At 34.9% G+C, this 20,098-nt stretch overlaps 2 protein-coding genes across 2 annotated transcripts; both read right to left on the bottom strand.

Moving 5' to 3' along the window:
• Positions 1-77: 77 nt before the first annotated feature.
• Positions 78-5,624, bottom strand: LOC132159217 (5-hydroxytryptamine receptor 3A-like). Its single transcript, XM_059568762.1, has 7 exons — positions 5,364-5,624; positions 5,233-5,277; positions 5,036-5,145; positions 4,179-4,348; positions 2,546-2,706; positions 1,328-1,538; positions 78-652 (listed from the first exon to the last, which is right to left on the bottom strand). The coding sequence occupies exons 1-7, from the start codon at positions 5,508-5,510 to the stop codon at positions 78-80; spliced, it is 1,419 nt and encodes a 472-aa protein (XP_059424745.1). The 5' UTR covers positions 5,511-5,624.
• A 1,545-nt stretch (positions 5,625-7,169) lies between these two features.
• LOC132159218 (5-hydroxytryptamine receptor 3A) lies at positions 7,170-13,366 on the bottom strand. The gene is given in 8 exon segments (XM_059568763.1): positions 7,170-7,658; positions 7,794-7,976; positions 8,960-9,170; positions 10,246-10,406; positions 10,487-10,656; positions 10,767-10,873; positions 13,045-13,113; positions 13,158-13,366. Coding segments are annotated over 8 exon segments (1,377 nt in total). The 5' UTR covers positions 13,305-13,366; the 3' UTR covers positions 7,170-7,329.
• Between the last annotated feature and the right edge of the window lie 6,732 nt (positions 13,367-20,098).

The raw sequence follows: 20,098 nt of genomic DNA, 5'->3' as shown, positions 1-20,098 counted from the left end.
AGTGAAAATGGTAAAACAACCAAAAGTGTATGTATAAAAATACAAATAAAAATAATATCTACTAGCCTATACTTTTTCTACTGGTTCATCCAAACGCACCACATGCATATGATTACAAGTGCATATCCCGTGATTATCAACAGGTAAATGCGGAAGAGAAGGAAGTCCAGGATGTAGCCCACATGACACCACTGGTTCTGTAGATGGTCTTCTTTTCGTAGAATGTTCAAATAAGTGTTTATCTCTCTAAGATCCTGACTGATCTGTCTTAGTTCAGGCACATCCAGAGTCATGGATCCAGAGGCTAGGGGACAAATAGCAAACATTAAGCTTTGGGTTTGGATGCTTTTGATTTGAAAGTTAACATCAGGGGCTGTTCTTGTCTCACCATTAGTGGATGTCTGTTGACCGGACGTTGATTGTGAGGGCTGGACAACCCATGGATTGGATTCTTGTTTCCCTTCTAGCTTAGATAAAGGGTCTTCAGGGAAACTGTAGCAAATAAGTCGAGCGATGAAGCGCATCACCAGCACCTGAACCCAGTGTGGCACCTCCCTGTATTTCATTGAATTGTGGTGGAGGACGAAGGTGATGAGCACCGTCTCCAGCAGACTTATGGTCATGAGTGCCAGACACACAGAGAAATAGATACCTAAGGAGGTGAAACCAAATTTGAAAGATATAACAATGAGTATTGAAAAAATTTAAAAATACTACATAAATTATTTATTCTCTCTGAAATACTTGATCCTTATTGGTCAATCATGTCCATTGTCCATGGCAACATAACATATCACTCTGCATGTTACATCTTGCTACTGTGTTTTTGGCTAACTATTGGCCTTGGAGGACTTCAGTATAATGGTGCATTCACATTTGTCAAATTTAATGAGCCACAAAAGTTTTTGCCAATTGTCATTAGTGTAGAGATGTAAACACAGCTCACAGCAATTCAAACCAAGCAGCTTTCTGTTGACCAACATGGCAAATTCGCATTACCAACTGAACCTAGTGCAAAATCTGCATGGGGAAGTCTCTTGCTCACAATGTGTGGATTCCTACTGAAACGATATCCCGATATTTGCATTTTTCCACAATCAGATATCCTGCAGGTTTGCAGTTATAATGTACAAAATGTAAAGAAAAATGGGCAAATATCGGTAAAATATCGGTACAATGATTATCGGTCTCTCAAAGCTTTTGTATCTAAGGTTTTCTCTTCTTAAACCTAAAGTAGACTTCCATTCTCATACAAACACTTGAGGCCAGATTAAAGAAAATGAAAGTTCACACATTGTTTCACACTGATGTGTTGTGGCTAACTGACCTATTAAAGGTGTTCCATTAGCAGTGCTGGGAAGCAGGTCGTTCATAATGAGAAGAAAGACTGTATATCCTAGAATAAGGGTCATTTTGAAAGAGGATCGATCCACGCTGTGTGGCGGCAGGTAGAAGGACAGGATGTCAATGATCATGAGGAAGGAGCTGGGGATGATCAGGTTCACCACATACAGTATCGGCCGTCGCTTTATCACCACCTGCAGGATGGAAAGAGTAAGACTTGGACCCTCATATATTCAGTTTGAAGTGCTGATTTTGTATGATTTTTTGAAATATTTATTTTGGAATATCACAAAACTACATTTACGGAGCTCTGGACATGACATACGGTAGTAAAAATATATTGTTATTCATGGATTTTAAATAAAGAATTAATTTCTAAGACTAATTTGTTTCCTCTTTAATTTGGTTAAATTGCGGACAGATTTTAAGGAAACAAATTAGTAAAATTTGGCCACAAATGAATGATTATCTCACAATTCTGGGAAGAGTTCATTATGAGATGAAAAGTGGCAATAACCAGTTTTTTATTCTGTGAAAAAACCCCTGAATTTTTAGAACAAAAAAAGTAACTGATTAGTTAAGAAAAAAAGTCTGATGTACAAGAAGCAAACTTGCAGCTCTGAGAATTTTTTTTTTATATTTGCGAGTTTAAACTTGAAACTCTGATACAGACTTCCAAGAAATTCAAAACTCAAAAGATGTAAACTCAGAATTTAGAGAAAAAAAGTTCAAAATTGCGAGATGTAAATTCAGAATTCTGAGAAGAAAAAGTCAGAATTGCAATATGTAAACTCGGAATTCTATGAATTAATACAATCTGAGAAAATTCCAGAAACTCAGAATTCAGAGAGAAAAAAGTTCAGAATTATGAGTTCTAGACTGTGAACTGTAACTTTGAAAGATAGAAGAAAAAATTTCATTTGTTATGTAAATTATGAATTCTGATAGAAAAAAGAAGCTATATGTACACTCAGAATTCCAAGAATTTTTTTTTTAAAATATATATATATATATATATATATATTTTTGTTACCAGAAATAAGCTTCTGTGTTATATTCCATGTTATAATGTCATGTCAGAATTTGTCAAATGTAGTAGGTCATTTGGGTATAAAAGTATAAATCTAGATACTAGAGAAACAGAGACGTATGCTGTCCTAAACATAGCCTATTATATGCCCTGCTTTTGTCTCTTTCTTACCCAGAAAGTGATGATGTCGCATTCATCTATTCCGAACCTCAAAATGTCCGTGTTGCCCAAGATAACCACCAGCTCCCACTCTCCACTGGCCTGCAGGTAACGCTTCGAGTTTCCCGTCATCTCCTTAAAGGACAGGGCAGGACTGACACGGACGTCCTTTACTAAAGGGGTTACAGGTTTTACAGGTGTTAGATTTGTTACACTTTAAGAAAAACATTCATAAAACAGCAAATTATGTCAGACCCTCATAACTGCGAGTCAAGGTCAGTAAGTCTTATTTTTTAAAAAGAAAGTTTTATTATATTTTAAAAGTATGTATCTTAGGGCTGTCAGTCGATTAAAATGTTTGATTAAAATGTTTAAAATGTTTGATTAATTACAAGATGTGTCGATTAATTAATCAAATTAATAGCATATTAAATTTGGCTGGGAAAATACCCCCAAAAGATTATTTAAAGCTATTTTTTGTGTTAAATCAGATAGTATTAAGTAAGCATTAAAAATAATAGATTTAGAAATAAATATTTTAATTCAACAAAATGTATTACACATTAAATTAATGGAACATAAGAAGGTAATTTGAGAAACATTTTTTTTTTGAAAGTCACTGGAAACCAAAACAGCTTTGTTACCAACAGTCTTCAGAAACCCTTTTATGTTCCATAAAAGAAAGCAAGTCATTCAGTTTTGAGTAAATGATGACATAATTTAATTTTTTGGGGTGAATTATCCCTTTAAAGTTTCCCCCTTTTTTATTTAAAATGAAATAATTTAATAATACTATGAATAGTAAACTAAAGCTGCCAGCAGATGGTGGTAAATGTCTTAATGAGTCATTCACTCATTTGATTCGTTCAAACAGCTGATTCATTCAGTAATTCAGTAAAAGGTAATGGGCTTTTGAATCACTGATTCACCCGATTCGTTCAAAATGCAGATTAATTCATAAACTAAACACTACTGTGTTGCGTGGGATGCACAACAGTTCTGCTGTGGCTTAGGTAATATTAACATGATGTGAACATCTTAATTACTGTATAAAATCACATTTGCACTCTTGCTTTTTGGGACAAACAACGCTCGTGTGATTGCTCTCACTGCTCGTGTCATATCGCTTATCATATGATATAAATATAAGAGAAAAACTCATACAGGAGCATTTTTGCCCCAATATCTTGAACTTTAGTGCATAACTGCATTTATGAAGTTGTTGCCCCATCAACCGAATGAAATTTAAGATAATGTACAGGTCTGGGGGTGGGGCCAGTGTGTTATCTGCATTAAAATATTTGAATCGCATTATATTTCTATAACTAAATAATTAAGTTAACGCGTTAAACTTACAGCTCTTAAGGTGCGTACATTCACATAAATTCAATATGCAAGGTATGTATGTAATTGATGGTTACACCACTTGACATTATTCAAGGCATTAAATTGAAACTTTCCGAATTGGCTTTCGGTTACTACAGTATGTTGACTTTAAATTACTGCACGAGAAAGTCCACAGAAACTAACAAGGCAGATTAAGTGGGTCTTCAAACCGCAGACACACAATAAGGGAAATGCTTTCATGACAAGAATGTGCAGAGATGGCAGGAAATGAAGATAGCAGTGAAAGAGGAGACGTTACTGGTATGCATGTAGGAGCCGAAGGTGAAAGAGCAGTTCTGTATGTCGAAAGGGAAACTGAATATCTGTAGGTTACAGGCGCTAACCAGCCTCAGCATCCTGTCATAGCGGATGTGGCCCGTGTGGTTCACATACACATAAGGACAGGCCTGAGATACATCGTCATCCACGCTAAACAGGAGAAAAGAGAGTTCAAATCATTATATTTATCAGATTCTTTGATTACTTGTAGACTGTATTATTGTAAACCTTCTGCTAAGACAAAAAAAAAAGTCATATTTATAGAATTGGCCTAGAAACAAGACGAACACTGAAATAATAGTACATTGCTAAAGTATTGTTTATAGTTAATTAGATAGCCATGATGATAGCTTTATATAGTGCTGCAGAAATTATGTGTTTTTTGGGTAGATTACTTACAAATTTAGTCCATTACTGATTTCAATTTACAGAAATTGCAGTAACAATGTATTACATTACACGATTTAGGATTACTTTCAGACTACTTTCTGATTGCTTTTTAGAGCTAACGTGTTTATCACATTGATTTAAAAAGGATAATCTCGTACCATATTGATATTAAAATACAAAAGAGATAGAAAATATATTATTGAAGATAAGAAACATCATGAAGTGCATTAAACTTCACATTATGTCAAGGCATCTATGACCGGAAACACACGATAATAAACGATAACGATAACGATAACGTTGTTTATTGGTAGCTGCCACTTTAAACTCAGGTGGATACTGATTGGCTGTCAGTGTTATCATGGTTCATCCTCTGTCCCAGTTGGTGAACCATACCATTGATTCTCTCCAAAAATGTCCCAAACATCCCCAATAGAGGGCACTCACAACTCATAAACGATAATGTCCGGAGTCCAGAGATCGTTGACAGGAAGTGAGATTTTTGTAATGCCGTCACAGGCTTCTGGATCCCAGATGAGGAACTCATGGAACCAGTACTATAACAAAATATGATTGGAGAACAGGATTGTGACATGTTCGGGTGAATATTCAAACATCTCTTAGTGTTTATGCACCAATCCTACCAGCCTGAGCCAGAGAAACGTGGTAAGAATTTGTGCTTTTTCATTCTGCAAAACAGGATAAGCATCAAATGTTCAAACACAAGTACGGTTTACACAACTAGAGACGTATAGCTGGTCCTGCACTGACTCACCACTCCCAAGATAGCGTAGAGCGTGAAGGAGATGTTGGTTATGGTGGGGGTGCTGAGGTTGACTGAAGGTCTGAAGGACTTCTTGTCAATGACTTCCTGTAGAGAGTCATACGTGGGGCCACTTTGTCCTTCTTCACAGCGAAGCATTTTCGCTAGACACGACACTTAACGTGACCATAAAGTAGAGAATCTTGCTTAGAAATTAATTTGATATCCATTTATTTGCATGCAGTTAGCGAATAAATGCTGTGCTGCACAGTACTTTTGTATACAGTCACCCCAACATGTATTTGGACACTTAAAACACACTTAGAAATGTAGATATAACACAAAAAAGTCATCTGTCTATGGCGTCTTTAATAAATGATAAAATATAGAAGTGTTTAATATTATAAACACAAAAAGTATTCCAACATTTTAAGTGTAAATGTATATCATTTGATCATGCCTAATGGATATTTCTAGCACATTTAACTTCATCTTATCGAATAAATGTACATAAAACATAATTGTACGTAAAGCAGAAATAATTATTACAGAAACTGTACACATAACAACTGGGCTGGGATCAGTTTATCCATTTTAGATATTAGCAACAAGGGATGAAATCACTTCACAATTACAGAAGCTGTAATAAAGTAAAATACATCGCATTGTAATTGGAATTGATTTGGTATAAAGGGTAATTCTGAATCATTGAAGATGAGCAAAAGGTTAAGTAAATTAAATTCGTTACCTTTCAGTAGAAGGAAAAATGGCAGAAGAAAACGCCAAAGATGTCCCATAATGCTCCGTGTGGATGATTTATCCCTTTGTTTAAAACTGCTCACCGTTTACTTCCACAGGTGAAATGTAATGACCTCACTGGCACTTCAGTGTGCGCTTACATGTTGTTTAACACCTTCGGTAACCACTGACTTGTTTTAATAGCTTTGGATCTGTTTGCTTGAACTCATTAGTGATGTACGTACATGTTTTCCATTAGATGATAAAAAACATGTTCAGTTCCACACATTTAATTAGAGGAAAGAATACATTTCACACTTGAGCTATTATGGCTCCTCGAGACATTATTAAATCTATTTTAACATATTAAATCATCTTGAATATATTTCCAGTTGTTTTATATACCATGGGTGGTTTTATATTTGCGCGATACCACCTAGAAATCCAGAAACTGGCCTTGTTTGTATGTTACTTAACATCTTGCATTTTTAAGAAAGCATTTTCTTGAGGCTTCTTTTATAGTCATGCATCCAATTAATAACTATCACTAACTATAATTATTCATTTAGAAATTAATTTACCTATTCTTATTTCAATATATATATAACATTAAACCACAATAACTGAAATCAATAAATCCTTTAAAAAACAGACAAACACACAAAACCAGGAGCAAAGTTTGTTTGATATTTAAATATAATTATTTAATTATATAATATTTGAAAATGACAGTGGAAAAAAGTCTATATATTTGTGCTACCATCGCTAACAAAACATGTTTTGGTGAAACAGATACAACAGAATGTCAGATTCTACATATATGAACTTATTTTTAATATTTATGTATTTATTTATTTTTATGTTCCAGAGCTTGTCTATGGAATTTTAAGTATTGGGACACTTAGAGGGTTAGTTCACCCAAAAATTCTGTCATTGTGTACTCAGAGCTGCCAGTAGACTTATTAATTTATTTTTGCTCTTAAGTCAATGGCTACTTTCAACTGTTTGGTTACCACCGTTCTTCAAAATATCTTCTTTTGTGTTTAAAACAACTTGAGGGAAATTAAATGACAGATTTTTAATTTTTTTTTGGTGAACTACCCCTTTAAAGCTCCAATAAAGGGTATAAACCTAAACTATTTTTTTGAAGATCCATTTCATTACATCAGAAATAAACCATGACATCATCAGAGTGACTGATATTTTGGTGGCATCAGTTTACAGAGCAGGCAAAAATAAATCACGACCTTTTGTCAAGACTGTATGAGTATAGCCACAGAACCATAATTGTGCTCAAACTCACAACAATAAAGAGACTATACATTATAAAGAGCACACGGTCAACGACCTGACCAAACATGAACCAATCATCTGTTCTGTTGTCGTTAATGAAGTGCTCTTCAACTTGGTGACGGATGGTCAATAAATCCGTACTCATCTTCTTCATTTCATCAAGGCAATGTTCCCAGACTCTCACTGGACTTGCACTAATTAGTTCTTCCTTTGGAATATCAGTCATGGCGTTATCAGTCATGGTGTTTTTGTAGAAAGTGCTCTCAGATGTGTTTGCTGTGGCAAGAAACAAGACCATCATTGAAAAATATGTTTTACACCAGTGATATGAATTCTGACGTCAGGTGCAAAACAATAAAGTGTAAGCGTACTGGAAGACAAAAATATATTGGCTTCCAAAAAGAGTCTTACCTTCAAGGTGTTTATCACAAGATTTCTTCATACAAGCAAGTCGAGCAAGATATTTCAGGACCAGAATCCTGAGCCACTTGGGTAAGGGAGGTAAGTCACGGGAACCATACATGATATTGGTGATGATGATAGTCTCAAGGAGACTTGCTACCATCAAGGCCAAACAGAGTGAGAAAAACACATCTAGATTGAGAGAGAGAAAGATAAGGCAGGAGGTAAAGAAAGATCACCTACTCTGCTGAAAAGATCAGGTTAAAGTCTTTGCCTTCATTTCCCAAAAGTATTGTAAACCACAGTAGAGACCATTGATTCCTTTGATGGTCTAGAATGGTTTTGAGAAATGCAGACCAGGGGTGCATTTCCAAAAACCATCATTGGCTAAATAACTTCCATTAAACTCTCTTGATAACAACAGAACTTGCAGTCATAGTTTATTTTGGGAAATGCTCCCCAGGCTGGTTTATGCCTGAATGTAGATCAGAAAAACTTAAGCTGGGGAACCCAATCTACAGTACCTACCCTGCAGAGTTAAATTTCAACCCCCTGTCTGTAATCACCAAGTGTTCTGGAAAATCTTAATTAACTGGTTCAACTGTGCTTGATCAGGGTTGGAGCTGAACTTTACAGGAAGGTAGAGCTCCAGGAACAGGATTGGGCACCCTGGACTTAAGCTGATTGACCAGGATGATCTTAATGATATGACTGGTCAAACCAGAGAGGTCTGTAATACCTTTAGAAAGCTAGGTCGATGATTGGCTCATGTCCCATTCGTTTACATAAAGTGTTGGGTTTATGACTGCAGCCAGCCATCAGATGGCAATTGAAATGTTTTGGCTTCACGCTTCAGGATGTGTTGTTTGGCTTCACACTTGCTCCAACCCTAATTAAGCACAATTTAGCCAAAGTAATTGAGGCCCTCTGACTCACTAGAAAACTTCTTTTTGAGGTATACTGGAGCTGGTTGGAGCGAAAATCTGCAGGGTTCTGGCTCTCTAGGAGCAGGATTGAACACCCCTGAGTTTTGACATATACCAGCCCTAACTGGGTCATATTAACTTTGGTTTGTCAAGAAACTATTACTGTGTAGGGGCCATCTGTGGCCGCATTTTAGCAGAGTAAAGACAAAAATATGCAAAATAGTGAATATGAAAGGTTTAACAACATACTTATGAGTGGTAAGTTGTTTCCTGTGACGGGCAGCAGGTCGTTCATTAGCAGCAAGAAGACGGTGTAACCCAAGATGAGGGTCATTTTGAAGGAAGCACGGTCCACACTTTGAGGAGGCAGCAGGAAGCTGAAGAGATCCACAGAAAGCAGGAAGCTGCTGGGAATCAGGAGGTTCACCACATACAGCGTAGCTCGACGTCTCAGGACAATCTAGCCCACAACGAGTGAGGACATTTTTGTTAATCAAGTCTAAATTTCACAGTAAAAAAAATAAAAAACACCATAAAGGTGAATTCACTAAGAAGTTGCACAACGTTTGTCTGTGTTATTTCCTACTAGTTTTCAGCTTTTTTTTTTTTTTTTTTTTTGCTTTGTTGGTTTATTGATGTTTTCCATCCTCTTCTTTAACTAATTCTTTAAAAATGAAGACCAAACTTTGAGTGTTGAAACCAGGTTGGTCTACAAAAATATGTTAATCCTGCAACACTTCATTGAGCTGTAATCTATTAGGTGGATTTGGGCTCATTACACATACAGCCAACTAGATACAGCCAAGAAACCTCCAAAGGAGCATGGGAACCACCAAAGGATTTCACCAAATCATAAGATTACTGTATTTAGAAAACTCAGTTCTTTTTGCTTGAGGTATTAATGTTGCACTACAACTACACACAGAAAGCCGGAAGCAAACATACAAAAAAAATAAATAAAAGAAATTGTGGTCAAGGGATGATGAAAAACCTAATAACTGGTCATATCCAGGCACATAATGTAGTCCAGGGGTGTCCAAATCTGTTCCTGGAGGGCAACTGTCCCAGCAGGTTATAGAGCCAACCCTAATTAAACACACCTGAAATAAGCTAATCAAGAACTGTGTTCAAATCGCTATTATACTCTCATTAACTATTCCCTACATTAGTCCACTAATGAAGTCCAGTTGAAGGAATGATTGAAATGGATCAACATTACTGTCCAAAAATATAGACTTAGTCCAATCCCTACCCCTTAACCTAACCCTACCCATATTTTATTCCTAAAATCAATGGAAAATGATAGCTGATTAACAAGGATGTAGAAACTCCTAACCCTGATCGTAAGCCTAAAACAGATATTTTCTGAAAAGTTATCCCTCAATTCTGCTTGGTTGATTGGGAATATTGCTCCAGGATCAACAAGTATGTTGATCCAGGAACAAGCTGTACTTGTTAAAATCACATTCACCAATCGTAACAGTATCGGTTGCGATTCTTAGTGAATTCTCCCCCAAATCTAAAATGGCACCAACATAAACAATGAGGTTATCCCATCCCCCTTCCAGAAAGAGTTGTACAGGTTTTTCTGCTCTCATGTCTATCAGCTCCCACTCTCCTTTAGTTGTCATCGCTTCAAGAGAATTTTTGAATATCTGCTCCACTGGCAGAAAGAAGAACAACTGAACATCATCACCTAGAAAAAGAGACCAATAGGTACAGTATAATCACAAGTAGCCAAACAGTAACATACTTTACTCAGTTTTGCTTACTCACGAGAGTGTTTATAAGAGTTGAACGTGTATGTACAGTTTTGAAAATCAAATGGAAAGGTGTAGATGTCCAGTCTGCAGGAGCTGATCACGTGAAACGGCCGTCCGTCAAGCACCAGACCAGTGTTGGTCACATAGACGTAATAAGTTTCTGGTGCTCGGTTTTCATCCATGCTGTAAAATGATGGTGGGTAGAAGGTTAAAGGTTATGGATGTTCATTGCAAGTGTGTAAACACAATTTTGTTCCCTATCCAGTAGTTATAGCTATTACATTCCAACTTACAATTCATTAATGACAATGTCTGGAATCCATATCTTTTCTCTTGGTAGTGAGATCTTTTTCGTTCCACACTCAGCAGGATCCCAGCTCAAACCTTCAATCTGCCACCTCTACAAAAAATTATTATTCAACTAGTGCTATTGCTATTAGTGCCTGTACATATGTAGCTCCGTAAAATGTGAATAAATCATGCAAGATGACTATTAATGCCTACTAAACTATGGGTGTTTGATATGTATCATTTGCGCAGGACCGGATTTACGCATAGGTTTCTAGGCAGGGAGGGCCCAAGTAAGGAAAAAGAGCCATACCCCCCCCCCCCCCCCAAAACAATGACCAAATAAATGCAACAAACGCTAAGGGAAAAAATGACAAACTATTTGCATGTTTTCCATCTTTTTATTTTTTATTTACAGTAATCACGTTTTCCTCCTTCCACTCTTTCTCACAAACAGACATTAACATTCAATAATAAATAGCATTAGCATACATTTATTTTGCCTAGGTCTCGATGAGGTAAATCTGTCCCTGCATCTGCGATAATAGCGTATTTGTGGTTTATACGAACTGACATTGTCGAGTATGTACTTCACTTTGCAAAAAACAAAGACAAACTCGTCTTGACAATCCAAAAGCATTTACTGTGTGATAATGCCTATATAATAATTAATATTAATAAATCCAATCAAGTCGACGTGATAAGCAAGTTAGGTCAAAATTAATCTAAAATTACTCAAAAAGTAGTCAGACTACATTACCTGAAATGTGTAATGTAGAATATTTTACTAACTACAGTTTCATGTAATTTGTAATCTGTAATGGACCATAATTTGTAGATTACTTTAAATTATTTCTAAGTGAATCACCTTGTGGGCTGAATTTCCCAAAAGTTCGTAAAAATCTTATTATTACGGTCTGTTTCCCAAAAGCATCGTAACTTAGGTAGCACTTGAAAATCATCGTAGATGTACGAGTGCTCTGGAGTAATCGTGAAGCCCTAAGTGCATCGTAAGAAGACAGATTTATGCAGACACCTGCAGGACAATCAGCAGATTACACCTTTAACTTGATTCAAGCGCAATGCGATTATAATATTAGGATTTGACACTTTATAACTCGTTTTCTTTCTTTATATAAATAAATACATTTAAATAAATGTATGCATTTAGCAGACGCTTTTATTCAAAGCGACTTACAGTGCATCCAGGCTAACATTTTTTACCTAACATAATATATATAAGTATATAAAGTATATTATATATTATTATATAATATATTAAGTATAATATTGTACACTATTATATAATATAATATAGTATTGTATTATAGTTATTATATCCAAGTTGTCTGTCTGGAACGCAGCATTAGGTTAATGTCAATAAAAGATTGTCTACTACAATTAAGAGTCATTCTGTAAGGCAACATTTCAGCACTTGACAAACGGACAGCGACTCCTAATTAGCACTTAAAGCACAGCTATGTGCGACTGTATTAAAGGGTTAGTTCACCCAATAATAACTGTTTGAGTGCATGCATTACTCCGGGATATTGGTTTGTTTGAACTCAGAGGGAGTGTCAGCCACAATGAAAAAGTTAACAGCTTAAGTCATTTATGGATTAATGCGTATTGGAGATGTGAACCGTTTAAAACGATTCAGTTCGATTTGGTGAACTGGTTCAAAAAGATCCGGTTACATCGAATGATTCGTTCACGAACCGGATATCACAAACTGCTTTGTTTTGAACTCTCTCAAAACAGACACGGAAGAGAAGACAATGCTGAATAAAGTCGTAGTTTTTGTTATTTTTGGACCAAAATGTATTTTCGATGCTTCAAAATATTCTAACTGACCCTCTGATGTCACATGGACTACTTTGATGATGTTTTTCTTACCTTTCTGGACATGGACAGTATACCTTACACACAGTTTCAATGGAGGGACTGAGAGCTCTCGGACTAAATCTAAAATATCTTAAACTGTGTTCAGAAGATAAACGGAGGTCTTACGGGTTTTGAACGAGTTATTAATGACATAATTTTGATTATTGGGTGAACTAACCCTTTAAGTACATTGTTGGGAAACGCACGTGAAACAATAACGAATGATCGTAAAATTACTCGTAGAAAACGTTCTTAAGCGCTAAGTTCAATCGTTATCGTAAGATCTTGATAAATAATATTGTTAAATTATCATTACTGGAAAAACTCCAATAAAGATTGGAATTTTTTTTGTCAATATTACACACCCCTTATCTAAACAGTGTATTTGTTGAGTCTTACCATCCTCACCCACAGATATGTTTCCAACACCTGTGATTTTTCATTCTGAAAGGGAAAATATAGCAACTTTTCCTATACCATTCCTATAATATTAAGTGGGATTAGTACTATAAAAAAAGTCATGGTTTTGTAAATTTTAAGTCAAAGTTGCTTACCACTCCTAAGATTCCATAGAGAGTCAAGTCCACGGTGACGTTGGTGGGAGTGCTCAGACTTATAACTGGCCTTGCATCGCTGTAGAGGATGACTTCCTCTTTCATGGCAATAAGAAGTGATTTAGTTGTTGGTTCTGAACAGTTTAATGGATTTACAGATCCTAGCAAGAGAGCTGAAAGAGCAAAACATGAATAAAACATTTTGCATTTCATGTACAGTAATAATAGTGGACAGTAGAGTTTGTTTGTTAATTAGTGTTTTTTTCTTCTTCTTCTACTATCAAATCACCTCAAATGTTCTTGCTGTAAAATCACAGTCCTTTGAAACAGATTAAGAAATAAAAGAAGAATTGTTTGGAAATGAATCTTACAGTGTATAAAGAAGCAGCTGGTGATCAGCTGGAGCCAAGTGAGATCGGCATACCATGTAATAACCTGCTGAATATCCAATTGTGTTACACTTTATTTTAAGGTGTCCTTGTTACAGTGTAATTATACACTTAAGTACTGAGTAATATTAATTAAATACATTTAATTACTAGATAGTTAGGTTAAGACTTATGGTTTGTCTTAGGGTTACTTGCATATAATTATGTATTGTTATTATAATAGTAAGTTAATGTATCGTGTAATGAGGACACCTTAAAGTGTTACATCGATTTGCAATATATAGCAAATAATCACAAAATACAACTTCACCAATTAAATACAGCAAAAACTATAAATTCTAATTACCAAGATTCTTTAAGATACTAAATGAAATAAAAAAACATTACATTTCAAATGTATTAAAAAAGTTATTTTTTGTGCCGATAACACATTAAAGTTAAATATTATAACACCAACAGTCTCACCTGCATTCTTGGAAGAAGGATAAAAGCCATCAGGTCATCAATAACCTGGAGTGCAAGTAAATATTTAGCAGATTTTTTTGCTTTCCCAATTTTTTATGTGTGGAGGTTTGAATGGCAGAATGGAGAGTGAACATAACATAAATACTTGCTCATTTGTTTACACAAATTAGAATAACCACAAGGGGTTCTCTCTCATATTGCATATCTCAAAGCGTTTTTTTTCTTCTAAATGTGATATAGTTAAAACAATTCAATCTCAACATTCATTCATATTCAGTATGTAAATATTCATGCATTTAACCCCCTATCCCCAAATCAAACGACCAACAGCAAGTTTCTAAGTGAGGCCAGTTTGAGGTAAGTTGCAGAAGTGAAGATGGGTTCAGACTGAGGCTTGAAGCTGAATCTGAGCAGGTAAGAAAAGGTATTGCAAATGTTTTATAATCAGACCAAATGTGACCCTGGACCACAAAACCAGTCTTAAGTGTCAATTTTTCGATATGGAGATTTATACAGCATCTGGAAGCTAAATAAATAATGTTTCGATTGATGTATGGTTTATTAGGATCGGATAATGTTTAGCTCAGATAAAACTATTTGAAAATCTGGAATCTAAGGGTGCAAAAAAATCAAAATACTGAGAAAATCGCCTTGATGAATGAAGTTCTTAGCAATGTATATTACTAATCAAAAATGAAGTTTAGATACATTTACAGTAGGAAATTTACAAAATATCTTCATGGAACACGATCTTTACTTTATCCTAATGATTTTTTGGCATAAAAAAAATTAATAATTCTGACCCATACAATGTATTTTTGGCTATTGCTACAAATATACCCCAGAGACTTAAAACTGGTTTTGTGCTTCAGGGTCACATATGACAGTTGTCTAACGTTATACCCAGGTTCTTGTCTTTCTGTGGGTGAGATGGTTGAGTTGGCAAGGGTGGTTCTTGGCTGGATTTTGCAAAAAAACAAACAAAAAAACAACCAAAAAAACCCTTTAGATGAAATACTTTCATGCAGTATGCAGGTTGTGTGTAGTTTCATTTGTAGCAAAGTCAGTGTAAACACTAAGCCATGTTTGTTCTGTACAGCTTAGGTTTTATGAAATCACATATTTAGAAACAAGCACGCTCCTATATATGCATTTACTGTAGATGTAGTAGCAATTTTTTTTGTAGTGTATTAAAATGTCTATGTTATTATTAAATGATTTGATTTTGAAAGACTTTTGTAACCAATTAGAAAAAATATGAGAACACTTCCAGAAAATACAATGCTTAATAATCGATGGACAACGCATATTAGCTTAGCTTCCTAAAACAAACACACTTGCGGATTTAGTGACATATGGCTTTAACATTTACACCAAAAATAATGTCAAACAAATCTTCAAAATGAGCAATAAAACCTCAAATGTTCTCCTGCTCAGGCAGTGACCACAAGGGCTTAATGGATCATACAAACCAAGCAAACCAAGGTTGAGAGTTGGGTAAGAGCACACTTACACTATGTAAATAGTGGGCATTTGTACAACCTGAATATTTGATTAAAATCAAACAAACAGATACAGCATTGTCTTTGATCTCTTAGCCAGTTTCTTTAAATTTGTTCTAGCCTCTAAGATGTTGATAAATCTCAGCTTGGTAGTGCAGAAAAGCTGTAAATCTCCAACATCTGAAAAAATTATCAAAATGATGGCATCAGTGCTGCCAATGGCATGAGCCACTTAAAACCCAAATCTACGTCCACATTAATCTGGATACATTTGAAAACGCATCTTTTCTCAACGTTTTGGCCTTTCTCTTCCACACTGAGATACTTTTTTTGTAAAACAGGTAAATACAATCACAGATATCTGTATCTTAAAACAAGCAAAATGGACGGCAGTAGATTACTTACTTTACAGATGATGAAATTTGTTAGTAAGAGAATCTAGGTTACTCATTTTAAGCATTGTATTCTAACTACTTTTAAGATAATTTTTTAGATATGATATTTTACCCAACTTGTTTTAAACATACCATTAAATGCGGCATATTTAAGTCAAAGAATATTATGAATAGTTTACTGACACTGTATGAATAGTATTATCAAGTAATCCATAAAAAGTAACTGTAATCTGATTATGAGCATTATATAATTCAATATAATCCAGTTACGACCACCACATTTTTGGAATCGTATTATGTTTTCCAGATTACTGTGCATGCACAACTTAGCACTGCCAAAAAACAATGGCAAAGAAAATTCTACTTTTCTGGCGGTGACCACAAGGGTTACATATAAGGATTCATACTTACATACCAAGGTTGAAAGTTGGATTAGAAGAATCAGAATCAGAATCAGAAAGAGCTTTATTGCCAAGTATGCTTGCGCATACAAGGAATTTGTTTTAGTGCTTGCGCATACAAGGAATTTGTTTTAGTGATTAGAGCACTTACACTGTTTAAAAAATTGACATTTGTAAACCTGAACATTTGATTAAAATCAAACATCCGAATCCGACATTACCTTTTCACAAGTTTTGTTCAAGCAAAAAAGAGATTGATTCTTGACCCAAAACAATGCTGGTTTACTTTGGACATGTATTCTTATATTAGTTTACCATGGTATCTGCAAATGCATAAGGTTCACTACCATGAACTGGGTGATATAATGTGGCAGGAGAAAAAGAAGCATCATAAAACTAAGCAGATTGTGAAAAACATTGGTGCCAGTGCTTGGTAATGCTTTTGGGAAATGAAGCCATGGCTGCTAATTGGTGCACTTGTGGTCTCATGGCGTTTGTGTGCATAAGTCAATGAACTTCAGGGTGCTGTCATTTTAGGTTTCTGAAGGAACTCATGAGTGTCTTTCTATGGTATGGGTGTATTCATTGGGACGGAATAAATAAAGTGTAAATTCAGTGCACTCTTTAAGTGGGAAAGCATGTTCATGCAGTGGTTTATTTGGTACAATGTGTCCGTATTAATCCAGATTTACATTCAAAAAGACAAGATAGTCTTCTGTGACCTGACATTTCCATGACAGGTGTTCAACCACATGTCACGCCCGAGCTCACACCTGTGCCTTATCCAACATTCAGAGCAATTACGATGAGCTCAAAGCGGTTAAAAAAAAAAAGTATACCCGATGTGGTATATCTGAACTGTGTTGCACAGTGATGAATGATTCGCTACATATTTATTTTATATTTAGCAAGCTTTGATGGCAATTAAAATATTAACTAAATGCACAAAGTGGTATAACCTGCTATTACTTTTTTTTACATTGTATAAAATCCATATGTTTTATTTTTATTTATTTATTTTTACATATGGAATTTAGAATATGAAGGGTCTAGGGAGACTTCGTAACAAATAGACTGGAAGAGTGTGTGTGAATGTACAAGTATCCACTACTGTGTGCCATGTACTGTACATACTGTACAATTTCATGTACACTGAACACAATGTGCAATATATTAACAGTATAATGTACAATATACTGTACACACCATGCATTGTACAGTACAGAACATGCATTTCTTTTTTTTGTTCTAATTTATTGTTTTAAATCTAAACAACATATTGAGCTAATTAAGAGCAAGAAGAGATATAAAAGATAAAATCAGTCAATAACATCCAATCCAAAACTCTTGCAATACTAATTCAGTTCAATTCAAATGTTTTAGTGCTTTTTACGATACAAATCATTGCAAAGCAAGAAAATTACGTTTAGTAGTAGCTTATCAGTGGTGACTGCCAGTTTATGTACACTAATGTAGTGCAGGCTTATTTCAGAATTCAATAGTCAAGTGTTAAATAATATGATGTAGATGTTTCCTAATTTACTAATGTACTATGAATAACCTTATAAATTAAAAATCTAATAAATCTAAAATTGTAAAAGCAACCAAGAACTGTATGTTTCTGAAAACAAGACAAAATAAAATATGATTTTAAAATCGAATTTGTCCTACACTTTAAATCCTTTGTGATTTTTTAAATTTTAATGATATATTTTTATGAATGTATAGATTATTTTTTAAATGCTTGGCATGTATTTATTGGTCGATTATACTATTTATGGGTTTAGGGAGTAAATGATTTATTTAATCAACCGTAACAAATAGTACTGCCGCTTTAAGGAACTCGAAGCCCGAACGCGCGCGCTTTCTCTCATTTCGCGGGAAGCGGAGCTGAGGAGAAGTTGTTGTATGCCTTTGCCACAGGCAATACTTTGGTTATTAGTGAAAATACTATTTAATATAATGCCTTTTCATGTTGTTTCAGCATGCTTTTATATGTAGTGCACATGTAAGTTCATCATTGTTTCGGTGGTCAAACCACAGCTCAACAGGTGCAATGTGAGAGAAAGCAACAAAACATTTACACAGGTATGTTGTGCCATCCATACATTATTATTATTTTTGTGTGACAGTGTGGGCTATTCTTTAATTTCTCAATATAATGTCTAAGCTGTTCTGCTGGAAGTAGCTGAGGAAATATACATGAGAAATTCACAAATAAAGTTCCCGTCTAAATTAGCCAGAAGTATACGTTTCATAACACTTTTTGATCATACATTACACAACACAAACTTGAAGTTTAGCTTTAATCATAGACATTTTAACACTTAAGTAAACAAAGATTATGTGGAGAAACATTTTGTACATTTTTCCTCCGAAAATTGTTTCCAAACTTAGACAGAGCAGTACAAATCGTGTCTGTCTGACAAACTGGTGGAGTTTCGATTATTTGTATGAATTACTTAAATGGCTCAGAACAGTTACTTATCGCCACCTATTGGAGTTATTATGTAACTTACTTATTTTACACACATGCATTCTTTCCATTGATGTAATGATTTTTATACTGTACAAACTATATATTCCACCCCCTAACACTACCCCTTAACCTAAACCTTCAGAAAACTGTCTTTTTTTATGAGTTGTAAACCAAAAATGTGCCCACAAAGGAAAACATTTCAGGTTTTACTATCCTTTGTTCCTCACAACATATGGTTCACCTCAAAAGTTCAATGAACTGTAAGATTATATTTGATCATATTTTAACTTTAATTATTTCCAAACAAGGCAACAGTGGTACTAGCCGTTGTATTTGTCTGAAAAACAGTAGTGACGTTCAGTTCCTAATGAATCAGTGTTTTTGAACGATTCAGTTGAATGAATCACTGAATATGGCTCACTAAAAAAGACTTGTCACCACCTACTGGCATTATTATGTAACCTACATATTTTACACACAGGTTGGATTTTTGGGTTTTATGAAGATTATCCACAGACTTAATGATTTTATACTGTCCAAACTGTGTTTATTATTTATCACCTACACACCTAACCCTTACAGGAAAAAACACCACTCATACTCAGTATGATTCATAGACCTTTCCTCTTGGCAACTATACAGTGTATTGTGTCACCATCTGTTTTTATACAATCTATGGTCACCATGTATGTAAAGGACTCGGACTATTGGATCAGCGGGTGCACTGACGTATCTTACATGCATTACTCATTTAGATTATTTGGAAAGTGCATGCTTATCAAGCTCTTGGTCATGTTTATAATTAGTATAGTAATGAATTTTGTCCATTTCTCAGTTTGTAACAGAAATGCTCTTTCAATGGAAGTTTAATGAGAGAAAAACAGAACAATAGAGCAATAATTGGAAAGTGAGGGTGCCCTCTAGTGACCATCTTGCTGGCTACTTTGAGAACAACCACCATTGTTTACACAGCATGGCTTTATTAATGCAAAATATAATATTTTACAACAAACTGATTTTGTGCCATATAAAACAAAACAATTACATTAAAAGATTCTTCTCATAATTTGCACTCAAATCTAAGTCTATTTCAAGACTATAGTGATTCAATTTATGAATTTCTTATTTGTTAAACCTTGGTCTAACCATTAAAAGCATACACTGTTATATTTCATGTCCTTCCGCAACTACATAATGCCTTTTGTATTTAAAAGAAAACTTCTGCTACTTACTGACATTAGTTACTGTTTAACAAAATACACTACATG

The sequence above is a fragment of the Carassius carassius genome, chromosome 16, assembly GCF_963082965.1.
Source record: "Carassius carassius chromosome 16, fCarCar2.1, whole genome shotgun sequence".
NCBI classification, from domain to species: Eukaryota; Metazoa; Chordata; class Actinopteri; order Cypriniformes; family Cyprinidae; genus Carassius; species Carassius carassius.
The sequence above is the reverse complement of the archived record's forward strand: the minus strand, read 5'-3'. Positions and strand labels throughout refer to the sequence as shown.

What these genes read in the sequence shown, in the direction of transcription:
- LOC132159217 (XM_059568762.1), bottom strand. Translation starts at nt 5,510, where the DNA reads ATGCTTCGCTGTGAAGAAGGACAAAGTGGCCCCACGTATGACTCTCTA. An exon ending in TCTACGCTATCTTGGGAGTG is followed by an intron (nt 5,278 to 5,363) that starts GTGAGTCAGTGC and finishes CCTGTTTTGCAG; the next exon opens with AATGAAAAAGCACAAATTCT. An exon ending in GCGACATCATCACTTTCTGG is followed by an intron (nt 1,539 to 2,545) that starts GTAAGAAAGAGA and finishes TCCATCCTGCAG; the next exon opens with GTGGTGATAAAGCGACGGCC.